At 42.0% G+C, this 15295-nt stretch overlaps 4 protein-coding genes across 4 annotated transcripts; 2 read left to right on the forward strand and 2 right to left on the reverse strand. All coding sequences in view use genetic code 12, as the record gives it.

Moving 5' to 3' along the window:
- Window positions 1-7914: 7914 nt before the first annotated feature.
- Window positions 7915-8959, forward strand: PICST_71247 (Ngg1p-interaction factor). The gene is made up of 2 exons (XM_001383519.1): window positions 7915-7960; window positions 8021-8959. The coding sequence occupies exons 1-2, from the start codon at window positions 7924-7926 to the stop codon at window positions 8806-8808; spliced, it is 825 nt and encodes a 274-aa protein (XP_001383556.1). The 5' UTR covers window positions 7915-7923; the 3' UTR covers window positions 8809-8959.
- Window positions 8960-9057: 98 nt separating this feature from the next.
- PICST_57620 (predicted protein) lies at window positions 9058-10962 on the forward strand (the record flags this gene model as incomplete). The annotated part of the gene is made up of 1 exon (XM_001383520.1): window positions 9058-10962. A coding segment is annotated over one exon (1905 nt), but the record flags the coding sequence as incomplete, so codon positions are not given.
- A 190-nt stretch (window positions 10963-11152) lies between these two features.
- ENP3 (phosphodiesterase; putative nucleotide pyrophosphatase precursor) lies at window positions 11153-13372 on the reverse strand. The gene has a single exon (XM_001383854.1). It carries the CDS (start codon window positions 13338-13340, stop codon window positions 11211-11213), a length of 2130 nt encoding a protein of 709 aa, XP_001383891.2. The 5' UTR covers window positions 13341-13372; the 3' UTR covers window positions 11153-11210.
- A 181-nt stretch (window positions 13373-13553) lies between these two features.
- Window positions 13554-15053, reverse strand: GDH3 (NADP-glutamate dehydrogenase; the record flags this gene model as incomplete). The annotated part of the gene is made up of 1 exon (XM_001383855.1): window positions 13554-15053. The coding sequence occupies one exon, from the start codon at window positions 15051-15053 to the stop codon at window positions 13686-13688; it is 1368 nt and encodes a 455-aa protein (XP_001383892.1).
- Between the last annotated feature and the right edge of the window lie 242 nt (window positions 15054-15295).

The raw sequence follows: 15295 nt of genomic DNA on the forward strand, positions 1-15295 counted from the left end.
ATTGAGTGGAGACACATTACACAATCTTCAAGAACCTCCTGAACTCCACCGCGTTCTCGGTGGCCAAGGTGGACCCTGTGTAGTTCCTTAGTCCCTTTCGGATGAAGGAGTTGTGCTTTGTAGAGAACCTTCCAAAAACTTTGTGTAATTTACCTGTAACAGAGGGAGCTTTTGAAGAAGCGTACAGAGCTACACGCCGGGACTTGTTGCTCGTATTTTGCCGATCGACGACTGAAGGTCGGTCGACCAATTCGGCTAGTATAGTGAGTATTCTAGGTTTTTTGGCTTTTTGGTTATTCTTGGTGTACAAGGTGAAGAGAGTCTTCTTGTTCTGGCAATTTTGAGAGGCTTGTTGAAAACTCTAAGGAAGTGGAAAGGATTTCATTATTATCATTTGCAGCCATTTACTGATCCTGTACCTGTTATATCGCGTGACTGTGAAAAATTTTCGAAATCGAAGTTTCAAAACCTTCCATAGTGGAGCTAAAATGGGTCTGGTTCTGAATAATCAGTGCATCAATGACATTATCCGGTAGTTTAATCTGTTTCTCGGAAGTAGTTGACATCACTGGCTCGAAATAGGGCTCTTACCCGCCATTTTCATTGGCATCTGTTGACTCGCCATCGAGGCTCATCAGATCAGAGGGTGCGACATCGTCGTGTGAATTTCGGTCAATATTTGGTACTTCTGGTTCATTCGAGTCTTGATATTAAAAGAATTCATCAGATATAACCCTTAGATGACACTCTAGCTGACTAATTGAACGTGTATCTGACATTATTGACATTTTTGAATTTTTTTTTTTTGACGAAATGGCATGTATTACGACTAAAGTCTAACCTATCTACTACAAAGTATATAAATCATCCTCTAATCCATACCGAATGGTGGAGGAAATCCTAGGATAAAAACCTCCGAGTGAAATCACCTAAAAACTAGGTGATATCCTTAGAAAACTGTAGAAAACTGGACAACGGTATATGCTACCGGACTTGTAAAATGTTTAAATAAGACGTCTAGACTGCAAAATCGATACCCAAGTAGAAAGTGTTGACAGAGAGAAGGATTCCCTGTCTTCACTGTTCCGCCGTCGAACTTGAAATAAGTAGACAGTAAGGAAGTATCGATTTAGAGAAAGGAAAGCAGCCACGGGAAGTTCAAACTTACCAATGATGTTGTTTAAATCTAGGTTCATACCTTCAGGCCCTAACAAATTCCAAAACGTGCGGCTAGCCTCACAGTCTTGGTAGGTATGGTGAAAGTATTTCCGTCTTTCAATTGAGTTGAGGCACATTACACAATCTTCAAGAGCCTCCGGATTGCCCTGGCGTTCGCGGTGACCAAGGTGGACCCTGTGTAATTCCTCTGTCCCTTTGGGATGAAGAAGTTGTACTTTATAAAGAGCCTTCCAAAACTTGGGGTAATTGTCCTGTAGCAGGGGAAACTTTTGAAGTAGCGTACTGGAGCTACACACCGGTGCTTGTTGCTCATATTTGGCTGATCTACGAGTAAATGTCATGCGATCAACACGGCTGGTGATGTGTTTATCCCAGTCCAGCTGAAGTGGCGGATTACGCACCATCTCTTGTTTCTCGTTAAGCGTGAAAGGCTTTTTAAAATATGAATTAATCCAAAACCTCCTACCCCTTTCATCCGGGATATGGTAGCGGTTTTTCGGCTTAATGATGGTAAACCATGCTTCGAGCCATGCTATTTCGGCTCTGGTGAATTGAGTGTAGGTCTTGTACGCTGACATTGCATGATCTTTGTTTTGGACCGCGTAGTTCACAAGGAAAAGGTACCACGGTACGATGTCCCATTTCAGGGGATCAAGTTGATTGCGTGTCGGAGGGTAAATTGTATCAATGAAGGATTGAAGTTTGTCACGGAGAACTATGAGATTCCAATCCACCAGATTCGTCAACGTTTCGTAGATAACTTTTGCCCGTCTTCCTAAGAGCTGTTGCTTGACATTGAGTAGTCCGAAGCCCCCTTTCTTTTTCAAGCTACTAAGGTTTCTGTCGCTAATGCGAGGGAGATGTCCCTTTACCATCTTTTTGATGTGCTTGATATTGTCATTTGCCATGGGATCATGTAGGTCTCGGAAGTAAATTTTCGAGAAGATGTAAGTATTGAACCCCGTGCATCTGAGATGAATTGGCAATTCTTGTATGGTGTGGAAATGTAGCTGTGTGGAAAGAGAGGAGATATACGAATCCCATCTGAAGCCGTTAAGCGGAACTCCGAGGTATTTGTAGTCAGTGGTGCTAATGTCAAGGACTTCAAAGCCAAGGATCTTGGTAACATCTTCGGGAGGGGACTGGCCCCAGTGGCAGGTTCGGGACTTGGCGATACTGACCAACGAGTTGGATGCTTGTTCAAATAGAGTAAGTTCTTCTTTGAGAATTTCATGATCTCTGGTTCCCTTCACAAAAACTGTGAGATCATCTGCAAAGGCTGAATATTTCGCTGTTAGCGGTGGTAGATGGTCGAGTTGAATCGGAATTCCCTCGAGCCGACTCTGTAATCGTTGTAAAAGAGGCTCCAAGCAGAGATTGAAAAGGATAGGCAGCACTGGGTTGCCTTGTCTCGTTCCCTGTTTGAGTGGAAAGGTCTCTGACTTTGTGTTGTTGGTAAAAATGGCTGCAAATTGTTGTGTCGTTACCAGGAGCAAGATCCGCTTGAATCTGGGGCCAAAGCCAAGTTGGTCGAGTACTGCAGACAAATAGTCGTGCGATATCCGATCAAATGCTTTAGTCAAGTCCAATATAATGACATTTGCACTTTTCAGAGTCTCGGGGTCTTTTGATACTTTGTCGATGAGGGCCCGGAACCGTTGGATTTGAAAGTCCATCTGGCGTTCGGGCATAAAGCCGCATTGGTCATAGCCGATGAGGTCCTTGGTCACCTTTTGAAGGCGCATATTAAGGACCTGCGAAATCACCCTTAAAGAAGTATTAATAAGGGAGATGGGACGGAAATCATCGACCGTGAGGTCCTTACGTTTTCCCTTGGGTATCAAACGGATGAGAACTAGAGCCATTGACTCTGGTAATATTCCCGTTTGCATGATATTCTCCGCGTCCTTTGTTAATAGTGGGCCTGCCTTGTCCCAGATAGCCTTTAGGAAAAGATAGGTCACTCCATCTTCTCCTGGCGTGGAGCTGTTGGCAGTCCGCTGTAATCCGGACGTAAGTTCTTCATATGTGATTGGCTTTTCAAGCTCCACACTGTCGCTGGCTGATACTTTGCGACGGAACAGCTGTACATACCTCCTAATGGAGAGTTTGGCTTCTTGGGCCTGGGAATCCAGGTAAAGCGCTGCAAGGTGTTCTCGTTGTATCTCTAGTATATCTTTGGTTGTGATGGCGGTGCGAGCCCGATCTGCGGTTGTGAGTGTACTCACAATTGTTGCTGCATGGGTTGCCCCTTTGAACCGGTCGTTGAGATCCTTGAAGATCTTTGGTGGTTGCCTCTCTTCTATTTGGGAAGTGACCGACTGTTGATTTCTAAGATAGCCTATTATTCTAGGCAATCGTTTTATGAATGCAGTGTAGTCGGAAAATCTTGTTTGTTGTAAGATACTGAAGAGATGTGTGTTGTCTAGCCAGTGGTCCTTTACGATGAAGCGGGGTTTTCTGATTTTTAAGGTCGCTTTTGGAAGGATAATAAGGTCTATTTCAACTGTTATATGAGTTGATGAGATTATGCCTTCTTTGTGTTGATGGTATCGCCAAACCCTGTCTTTAAGAGACGTGGGGAGATAGATACGATCGAGGCGGCGACAATTTCGGAAATTGTCATTCGTGAATAATTTGATTTGAGGATCGAGCCCTCTGAGAGTGTCGTGGAGTTGTAAGCCATGGAAGATAGCATTGAATGCATCGCGTGATGCGACTTCCGTGTTTTGTCCGACGTGAAAGGAGTCAATTTCAGGGTCAAGGACCATGTTGAAATCGCCCCCTAGGCAGACGTGGAATGTAGCTCCTGCGTTGTTTAGTTTGAAGCTTTGGGTGATGATGTCAATTTGGGAGTGTAATGAGGTAAACAACTTGGCCTGAGCCGGATAGTTCCCGCTTGGGCCGTACACGGATATTATGAGGATGTATTCCTCTTTCTCCGTTAGTTTGATGATGGCGTCAGTTGCATAGGGAGCAAGGTCGGCGTCTAGATCAAGGTTGTTACTTGATATTTGCTGGAAGTGGGAGTACTGGAGATTTAAGATTATCCCAGTGCGTGATGAAGTGTTGGTGTAGATTAACTCCTTTTGGGAGTCTTTCAATGTATTCAGGAGCCCAAGAATCCATTCCGGTGTCAAATTTGGCAGCGAAGTAGAAGAGGTTTCCTGGAACAGGTTGTTGTAGTTTAGGTTTTGAGAGTGGAAAACAGTTTCCTGGATGAGGAGAATGTCGCATTTATGTGCTAGTTCTCGAATTTTCGCAGGATCCTGGTTTCGTTGAATGTTCTTGGATCTAATCGTTATTAAGTTGTTGCGATGATTCACTTCCGATGCCTTTAAGGTCGGATTGGTTATCGCCGTATCTAGTAGATTACTCATATTAATAATCTATTGTGTTGGAGGGGTTGGCTTCGTGTGAGCCAATCGTGACAGTTACCGGTTGATGAGCCAAATTAGTATGGTCAACAATGTCCTGGTGTATACTTGGAGAGTCGACTTGTGTTGGGTCGACGCTTTGACTTTGAAATCTTAGTGAAGGGTCAGATCTTTCCATGTTGTCCAAAATTGTGGATTCCGGTTCCCCTAGAGTGGATCCTAGTGGGGAATCCGTGATATCCATGACTCTGGCAGGAGGATCTGTTATTGGCGGAGGATCTCGTAGTGTTGGGATGCGGCTGGCTGAGGTGTTTTGTGCCTGCAGTTCGTCGCGGCTTAAACTAAGAGTCTTATTAAGTGCTTCATGCACCCTTTGGGACTGTCTTAGAGTCTGACTTTTGTTGGAGTGGGAGAGTCCTATAATAGGAGAGTAAGGGGTCGGTTGCTTCCTTGTGAGAGGGGCTAGGCGACCCGAGTAGGATGGTGAAGAGATTGGGGTTGCTAGGGGTTTGGTTTTTGATGTGACAAGGGATTTACCTTGCTTTCTTGGGCGAGGCGTGATTGGTTGAAGGAGCGGTTGTGTTCTGGTCGGTTTGTTGCCAGCGGCATTGATTGTAGGTTCTGGGAGGAGCTCCATTTCTTGGTCCTGAACCTGGTGGCTAAGGATGACGGATGCTTCATCGTCACGGATATCTTCATCTTCGTCTGAATCGGTGTATCTTACTGTTTCGTCATCATCATCTTGGATGTATTCCCTTTGGATTTGATCTTGTGGTCTCTCGTTGTTTGAGGTATTGCGAGGTACCCCTGTAGATTTAGGGTGCATGATAGCTCTCATGGTTTGGTGGGAGTCAGGTTGTGCTGACTGGTTATGGCTCACGTGTTCTGTTACTCCCGATTCTGGGAGGTCGGCGAGTGGCGCGAATCGATTACCTCCTTGTCTATGTTGGGAGATTAAGGGTTGTGGTTCCTTTCGGCGTGGAGCGCCTTTGGTCACCGGGTTAAACCCATCGTCGTCCTTTTGATGTTGTTTGTATGGACGTGCGTTGTTAGGGGATTCGTTCTGATAAAAATAGGGTACCTTTGCAACCGGGGCCTTGAATGTTGGGCATCGTTTGGTTGAGTGCTGATTGGTGTGACATTTGAAACAGAATTGGTATGATGAGATAATGTCTAGTTGTACACCCTGCATGAAGGCGTTCTTTCTGTTTGGAATCCTATCCGATTCCGTCGCAATCAAATAGAAAGCAGACTGGAATCTTGACAGAGTCGATCTGCCTTTGTGGAGTGGTACTTCCCTTCGGTGTTTAGCTAGAATATCGTATACGATAGGCTCTCGTTCTTCCCTGCGTAAAGACCTGTATTGAGGTACTTGATACGTGTCAAGCGTATTTGGGTTGAACATTGCTTCTAATAGATTGTCTAAGTTTTTGTTTCCAATTGGGGCTTTTATACCCACAAGAAAGACGTTGGGATAACTAGAAAGAGGAATAAGTTTAAGTGTAAATCTGTAGTTGCCTTCTTCCCCTGTGTAGTAAGGGTCGAATATTTCTTCAAATTTAGTCTTCAGCCATTTCTTTGGACCTTGAGATTTGAAGCGTGGAACTACAGTATTACTTTCAGTAATGGAGAAGTTAAAGTTTAAGTGCAGATTGTCCCGGATATGTATGTGGAAATACTCCTTTATGTCATAAATCCTTTGAGTGATTTGAAGTGTTTTCTCCAACTCTTCAATTTCAAGTTGGGTATTGTTGATGCCCCGCTTCAACTCCTGCTCCAGAGGGTCCCCTGGGGATATCTGGTTTTGGTAAAATTGAAGTGATTTTTTGAGACTGGCAATACTCTGCTCGGTGTGTTCTTCTAACTCATCTAACCTATCAGGTATAGTCTCCTTAAAGTGGGTAAGAATTATCCTAGCTTTGTCCTCGATGCTCATTTGGGGTTTTAACAGGTTCAGTCTGTATTCAAATGAGTCAATGTGGACTCTTACATCTAACTTTTCAGCAACGTTTCTGCCGATTGTGCTGAGGGTTGACACTCTTACCTCCTCAGGCGTATCCCAGTCGTCGAACCTTTTCTGTTGGCCCTTATAGTTTGCTTCCGATAACCCTTCTAAGTGACTGATAAGTGTCGAGTATGTGTCAAACTGGTCAAAGACTTCATTGGTGGTAGGAACGTCCATCTTCATCTGTTCTTGGAGGGCCTCCATTTTCAGTCTGTATGTTTGAAGTATTTTGTCGGATTCTTTATCGGGAACATCTTGAAGAATATCTGCCCATTTCGCCTTATTAGGGTTTGGAAGAGGAGTAGATCTAATTGCCTTGGGGTTTGAGGGATGAACCCTTTTCTTAGAAGAACTCTTTGTGGTTCCTAAGAGTGGGTATTCCTCTGCTTCAAGGTCTTGTGTATTTTTTTCTGGGATTTTTGTATTTTCTGAGTTTTTTTGGTTTTTATTTAAGTATTGTAAAGATTCAGAATTTTTTTGGGTTTTTGTATTTTCTTTAAGTTGGTGTACAAGGAGAGAATCTTCTTGTTCGGGCAAGTTCGAGAGGCTGGTTGTAGAATCTAAAGAAATGTGATCCATTTCATTATCATCGTTTGCAGCCATTTCCTGGTCGTGTACCTCGTTAGGCACGTGACTTTGAAAAATTTCCGAAACTGAGGTTTCAAAACTTTCCATAGTAGGACTTAATGGGGTCTGGTTCTGAATAACCAGCCCTTCCATGGGATTATCCCGTAGTTGGGCCGGTTCCTCAGAGGTAGATGACACTGCAGTCACGAAGGATGGCTCTAAATTGCCGTTTTCATCGGCATCTGTGGACTCGCCATCGAGGTCCATCAGATCAGGGGGTGCGACATGGTCGTGTGGATTTCGGTCAATATCCGGTGGTTTTGGCTCGTTTAAGGCTTGATTTGAAGAGCTTTCACCAGAGAAAACCCCTAGAGGTCCCTCTGGCTGATTGATTGGTCGTAGTTCTGACATTTACGGCACTATTTTTCTATTGCGGTATTTCACGGTCACGTGATCAAATTTCATTGTTAACTAATTAGGTCTAAATATTGACTCGTTCTAATGCGGAAGCGCCTCCTTAGCTTAGTGGTAGAGCGTTGCACTTGTAATGCAAAGGTCGCTAGTTCAATTCTGGCAGGAGGCATAGAGCCAAATTCAAGGCGCAAATGGTTTAGTGGTAAAATCCAACGTTGCCATCGTTGGGCCCCCGGTTCGATTCCGGGTTTGCGCATTTTTTTGTGATTTTTTTAACGAATATCAGAAAAACTAAATTTTTTGCTATTCATGGATTTTAGAAATCCGAAAGGCAATCTCTTTTGCTCTCGTGCTCGTCTCGTTTGTAGGTTTAACAAAGCAATGTCTAAGGTAGCAGTATCAAGAGCTGTGAAGGCTGGTAAGTAATAGCATTTTCATTTATCATCGAGATCACAATACTAACTAGTCTATTTAATAGTTCAGAAGTTCTATCCAATCGCATTGGCCGATAAAACCTGGGATAATACTGGGTTGTTACTCGATTCAAGTTCTGATAATATTAAATCGGATCAACTCAATATACTCCTCACAATTGACTTGACTCAATCTGTTGCCGAAGAGGCCGTCAAGAAAAGTGCCAATTTTATCGTGGCTTACCACCCATTCATCTTCAGAGGATTGAAGAGCATTACAACGAAAGATCCTCAACAAAGATCGCTTATTAAACTAATCCAGAATAACATTAGTGTATACTCCCCACATACAGCAGTAGATAGTGCCTATGGCGGGGTCAATGACTACTTGGTAGATGGAATAACTTACGGATTCGATATTCAATCTAGAGAAGCAATTGAAAAGGATGAAAATGCTCAAGATTGCGGGATGGGCCGTATAGTTACTTTGAAGAAACCAGCTCCCCTTTCTAAGCTAATTGGAAACGTTAAATGCAGTTTGGGTTTGAAATATGTTCAAATTGCTCGGGGTAGTGGCACATCTAAAGACCATGAAGTCTCCACCATTGCTATCTGTGCTGGCGCGGGAGGCTCTGTATTCAAAGGAATCAAGGCAGACTTATACTTTACAGGAGAATTGTCACATCACGAAGCCTTGTATTTCACGGAGTCAGGATCATCAATTATCACAACTAACCACTCCAACACCGAACGAGCATTCCTAAAAGTCATTAAGAAGCAATTGTCAGAGACCTTGCAAGACGCCAATGTGTTTGTAAGTGAAACCGACAGGGACCCATATGAATTGGCATAAATAGAGAGTCTACCACCATATTATGGGGAAGCTTTGCATGATGTTATAACAATATCACGTGATTGATTTATTCTTGAGCCTAATTTGTAACTAGATAGAAGGAAGAGGTAAAGAGGGACATAATTATTTTCAAATATAAAGACAACATCAGCATATGCAAACAAGTAGAAAGTGATTTACAGTCCAATAATAAGTACGCAATATTTGGGTGTAGTTCGATTTGCAACTTAGCTTTGTATACGTTGAAGTATGGTGAAGACTGAACCCCAGAATTTGCGTCTCTATGACCTTGAGGGATGTCTCCCTTCCTACAACGTGAAATCCACAATTGTACAATGTGTTGGCACTGACTATGTGTTTCTATATGGTGGTTTCGATGATATGGATATTTTGGATAGCAATGTGTACTTATTGAACTTGAAGACCAAGACCTGGGAGGTGGACGATAAGCATGATGGTTTATATAGAGAGGGTCATCTGGCTGTCTATATAAGCAATGGCAATATTTTAGTGTTCGGAGGTGTACCATACGATGAGTTTCCAGTACCTTCAGTTACTCGTCAAAGAACTGCTCCTGCAACGTTTCGAAAAGATAGTTTGATGATGATCTACAACATATACGACAGGAAATGGATCGGACCTCCACCTTTTGCGCTTGATAATGCGCCATCTTCGAGATCAAGACATGCGTGCTGTCTTTCTCCGGACCATTCAAAGCTATACGTAAGCGGAGGACTTGTTAAGTCTGCTCCATTGGATGATTTATATTGCTATGACTTGACTTCTGGTTCGTGGCTGGGTCCAATAAGATTCGTATCTCGTTTTGATCATTTCATAACAGTATATGGCGATAAGCTATATTCATTTGGAGGTTTGGATAAGGACATGAACCATGTCAAAGACACAATTACTTTCTATTCATTTAAGAATCATACTATTGGCCAAATCTCCATAATACAAAAACCAGAGTCATCCACTATACTAGGGAAGGAGGACGAGCTCAACCTGGAGTTTGATTCTCATAGCACATACAATCCAAATGATTGCGAACGTCTATACGTCGACTCAGTCATTAATCTGTCTATCATATTGGATATTTCTCTACCTTCCTGGAGTGCTACATCTGGTGGGTTGATCATATCTAATTTCGATCTTGATGACTTCGAAACTCAAGAAACATTTAATATTCGTAATATTGCCATGATCTACAATAGAGCTAACAAGATCGACGTCATGAACTATTCATGGAAAGAAACATTTGTCAAAGAAAATGGAACCTTGTACTTGTTGGGGACAAACTTCAACAGTACAAATGTGGTTCCTGATACAGCGAATGCAACAGCAGATTCAATACCTGGCGAAGATGGCACCACTGATGGCATGGACGAAATGGAAAACGAAGAAGCATCGGGCATAGCTAAGTTAGGTGCTCTTTTTGAGATGAAATTGAGTGATCTCGGAATACCATTCCGCAAAAATATTAGCCTCGAGAAAAGTCAAATCCAGAGTAGTATTCCATTATCAATGGATTACGAGAGGTTTCTTTTGAGCGAGCAATTCACTGATTTCGAGATTGTAACTTTGGCCGATGAAGAAGATAGAGATAAATATCAAGAATCTTTCTCTATAACGGAACTGGACCCTTCAAGTATCAAAATTGTAAAGGTTCATAAGGCAATTCTATTATCCAGGTGGCCCCATTTTCAAAGATTAATTGCAATTGGGATGGCAGAAACAGTTCTGAATAAGATGTTTATTCCTGAACCACATCGTTGGGTCAAAGGATTGCTTTATTACTTGTACGTTGGAACAATAAATGTTGATTCTTATGTTCATGGGCCATATACAATATTGGATTACCTAGGTTTGTCAATGCTTGCAAATATGTACGAGCTTCCAGATTTGAGGACTTTGGCGATGCACAAATTGTTCAAACTATTCGACCAACTTCAACTATCATTTGACGCGCAGAACGATGAGATGATTTCAATATTGCTTAAGCTCTGGCGGGAATTATCCTTTGCAAACGAAATCGTCCTTCGTGTGAAAGTTATGGATATGATAAGAAGATACTGGGCTACTATTACTCGGTCAAAGCCATTCTTCTCGTTGTCCAAGGATGAAATAGTAAAACTTTGCCAAGATTCAAGTGATGAACCTGTTCCCAAGGTCAAAGGAGTGAATATGATGGCAACTCCTCGTTCCAACAGAGCCTCGTTCGAATCAATTGAAAACCTCAGCGATCCACAAACTCCAATTAGAAATACCCATTCTCCGTTTGTTATAGATTCGCCTCACAACCAAAGTAGTTTCACTAGCTTACAACAATTGACAAGTGTTTTCAATGATCATTTATAGCAGAAGTAAATAGTCTAATTATAGGCACTAGAATACATACCAAGTCAGTTACTTTCGCTGTCATCTTTGTTCCCTTTTTTGTCATCACCTGAACCAAATAAGTCACCGAAGATCTTGTTCATCTCGTTTCCAACCTTGTCAAGTATCTCTCCGATATCATCAATAACTTCGTCAACTAGGTTGCCCTTGCTATCCGGATGTTCTTCAAAATCAGTAGGCTTAGGAATTGGCTGAGTTTCTAAGCTTGAAAGTGTAGACTCTTCCGAAATCATCGACTGCAATGGATAATTATTCGTGCTGATAGAAATTGTGACTTGCTTTGAGTCAGATGGTCTTTTCTTCCACAATAGATCGTAGGTAGCATTGTAGACCACATGTTCAACAGCAAATGGAAGATCTGGGAACTCTAACTCATCAACCCAATCGTTTGGCAATTCATTTGCACCTGAAATTTTGGAAAAGACGTTAACGTCACTGCCACTATTTGGCGAAGGAATGATATTCAATGTGTCACAGATGATGTTGTAAACTTCGGTATTCTTGAACGGATGTACCTTCTTAGAAGCTCCCAATCTCAGATCAAAATATGGTCCATTCCCTAAAAAGATGGCTCTCATCAACAATTCTGTATTATTATAGCCATGAACTCCTTTCGGTGTATAGTCGAAACCTTTCTCCTTCATTTGTTTGTGTGTTGTAATAGAATATCCAATCTTTGGAATGAGCCAAATGGGAGCGAGACGATAGTTAAATTTGTGCTCCTTTTCTTCACCACCAAAACACCATTCCTTTGGTAATTCCTCGACTTTATATAGATCGAACTTCTTGGTTTCTGATTCTCCTAATTTTTCGATATTGAGTTTTATCTCATTATAGATTTCTTCAACTGAGTACTTCTTAATTGGTCTTAAACCAAACAATGGCCAACCATCAATATGTTCTAATTTTTCCAAATCGATCAAATCATCCAAATAAATGAGCCTGTCGTTTGAGGTTGGGGCCATTCCGTGGTCACTGACGATTATCGTGTTCACGATGTTCTGTAAGTTTCTCTTTCCGATTTCCTTTTGCATAAGATCGATAAAATCATCCACATACGTTAATGCATCCGTTAAGTTCTGGCCGCTTATTCCAAATTTATGACCGAACAGATCTACAGTAGGCACATAAGTTAAGATCAATTCTGGTCTGTCATCGATGTTTTCTCTGTCAATCCACTTCATAACTCTGTTAACTTTGGAAGACAACAATTCAGAACCATTATATCTATCGAAATCTTTCGAGGGACCAACTGTGGGTACCTCACTTCCTGGCCACATATGTACAGCAGCATTCACACCTTGATTTTCGGCTGTAGTCCAGATTGGTTCACCTCCCTTCCAAAAGTCGGGATCAAGACCTCCACGCTTAGGATCTGTATTTACAAACTGCTTCTTCAATATTGGATCGTAGAATGTGTTTCCAACAATTCCATGGTCAGCTGGATCAAGTCCCGTAACCAAAGTCCAATGGTTTGGGAATGTAGATGATGGAAAAGATGGGATCATGAAAGGCGCACCGTGTCCATCCATGAGTAGAGTATGCATTGTAGGGGTAATTTTTGGATTTATATAGTGAGGGTGAAATCCGTCTAATGATATGACGAGAGTTGTTGGATGAAAGTCATGTGTTGAATTACTGATAATTCTTTTATTGTATGAGTTAACATAAACATTTTTGTGATTACGACCAATGAGATGAAAAATGACAGCTATCAAGCTTGCCAACAATACAGACCCTAATACCGTTGTCACTTTGAGTTTATTACTCAATAGTTTGATCTGGTAATCTCTGATATCAAATGTGCGATATTGTTGATCGTCGTCGTTGTCTTGAGAGTCAATTTCGAAATCTTCACTCTCAGTGTTTTCTCGATTCAACATCTCATATGAATTTCCTCCTATTTTCGATCTAGACTTGAAAAATCCCGCTATTTTCAGGATGAAATTTTTGGACGAACTGTCTTCGAATTCGTAGTCTAAGTTATCTAAAAAGTCGTGGTTATCGTCCGTTCTAACTACCTTCGTTTGATTCGTTTGTTCCTGAAATAGAACATCGTCATCGGGATCATCAATATCGGTCACGGGAACATCCACAGCAAAAGGCTGGGGGTGCGACGAATAGTTGACGGACATTTTCTGATGTTTCTATTAAATTCTACAAGTAGTTGTTGGTTTTTGCGGTTTGAGTAGGAAGAGTAAAGAAATACGAAGAATGTACATACCTAGCAGTGTAACCCTTACAGTAATATAGGAAAAGGAAAAAGACTGCACGTTGAGCAAAAAGTGAAAAGCGGAGATAACCCGATTCGGAAATACCGAAAGATATGAGTTACGCCAAAACCTGAACTTATTACAACTGTATATCAACTTGTATATACCTAACCTTTAAACTTAATACTTTAACATAATCTAGAGAATTGAAAACAATAATGCGAGTCTTTTGGAACTATACTTATCTCTATTGTCACTAGGGGACATTTAGAAAACGTCACCTTGGTCGAACATGGCGTCGGCAACCTTGATGAAACCAGCAATGTTGGCACCCTTCAATAAGGATGGCAAGCCAGCAGCGTTCTTTTCAGCAGAGTACTTAACAGCAGTTTCATAACAGTTTTCGAAACAAGTGTACATGATGTTCTTCAACTTTGCGTCAACTTCTTCAGCAGTCCATTGGACTCTTTGTGAGTTTTGGGCCATTTCCAAACCAGAGACGGCAACACCACCACAGTTAGCAGCCTTACCTGGAGCGTACCAGACGTTGTTGTTTCTGTTGGCTTCGAAGATGTCAATGGCTTCCTTGGTGGAACCCATGTTTGAACCTTCAGCGACATATTTGACACCAGCCTCGATCAAAGCTTGAGCTTCTTCACCAGAGACTTCATTCTGAGTGGCAGAGGGCAAAGCAATGTCGACCTGGCCAACCTTGGCCCATGGTCTCACACCAGCCAAGTACTCAACGGAGTTGGAGCCGGAGAAAGCAGAAGCAGAGTCCACGATGATTTCTTCTAAAGACTTGAACTTCAACTTGGCGGCACCAATGGCAGCGATTTGTTCTTGCGTGATACCGGTTTGGGAAATGATGGAGCCCTTAGAATCAGATAAGGAAACAACTGTACCACCCAATTCAATGACCTTGAGAGCAGCGTATTGTGCGACATTACCAGAACCAGAAATAGCAACTCTCTTACCCTTGAAGGATTCTTTACCTTGAGTGGCCTTTTCGATCATCTTTTCGACGTAGTAGACAACACCATAACCCGTGGCTTCTGGACGAATCAAGGAACCACCCCAGGTCAAACCCTTACCGGTCAAGATACCAGTCCAGTTGTTTTGCATTTGTTTGTAGGCACCAAAGAGGAAACCAATTTCACGGCCACCAACACCAATGTCACCAGCTGGAACATCAGTATCAGAACCGATGTATCTGGCCAATTGTCTCATGAAGGCTACACAGAATCTTCTGATTTCAGCATCGGACCTACCCTTAGGGTTGAAGTCACAACCACCTTTACCACCACCCATGGACAAGCCGGTCAAAGCATTTTTGAAAATTTGTTCGAAACCCAAGAACTTCAAGATCGACAAATTGACGGATGGATGGAATCTCAATCCACCTTTGTATGGACCCAAGGCGGAGTTGAATTGAACTCTAAAACCATTGTTGACTTCGATCTCACCCTTGTCGTTTTCCCAAGAGACTCTGAATTGGATGAGTCTTTCTGGGACAGAGACAACAGGGATAACCTTCTTGTACTTTGGTTGTTCGGTGAACAAGGTAGAGTCTTCAAGAGCGTGGACTAATTCGTTGTAAGCTTGTTGGAATTCAGGTTCGTGTGGCAAGACCATTTTTGACTGAGTTTAAGTATCGATAAGTATGATTGAAGAAAAAGAGAAGAGTGAATTTAAAAATCGTAACAGGGGAATTGATTCCCAATATATATAGAAAATTTTTCGATTCAATTTCTATGGCAGTTTATTACACAGCACAATTTATGGAAACAAAATTGATGAATTAAGAAAATTTCTGTTCCGGAGAAAAATCGGACATCAACATTATTCTCTACAAGCAGTTATTTTTTCATTGTTTC

The sequence above is a fragment of the Scheffersomyces stipitis genome, chromosome 3, assembly GCF_000209165.1.
Source record: "Scheffersomyces stipitis CBS 6054 chromosome 3, complete sequence".
In the NCBI taxonomy this organism is placed as follows: Eukaryota; Fungi; Ascomycota; class Pichiomycetes; order Serinales; family Debaryomycetaceae; genus Scheffersomyces; species Scheffersomyces stipitis.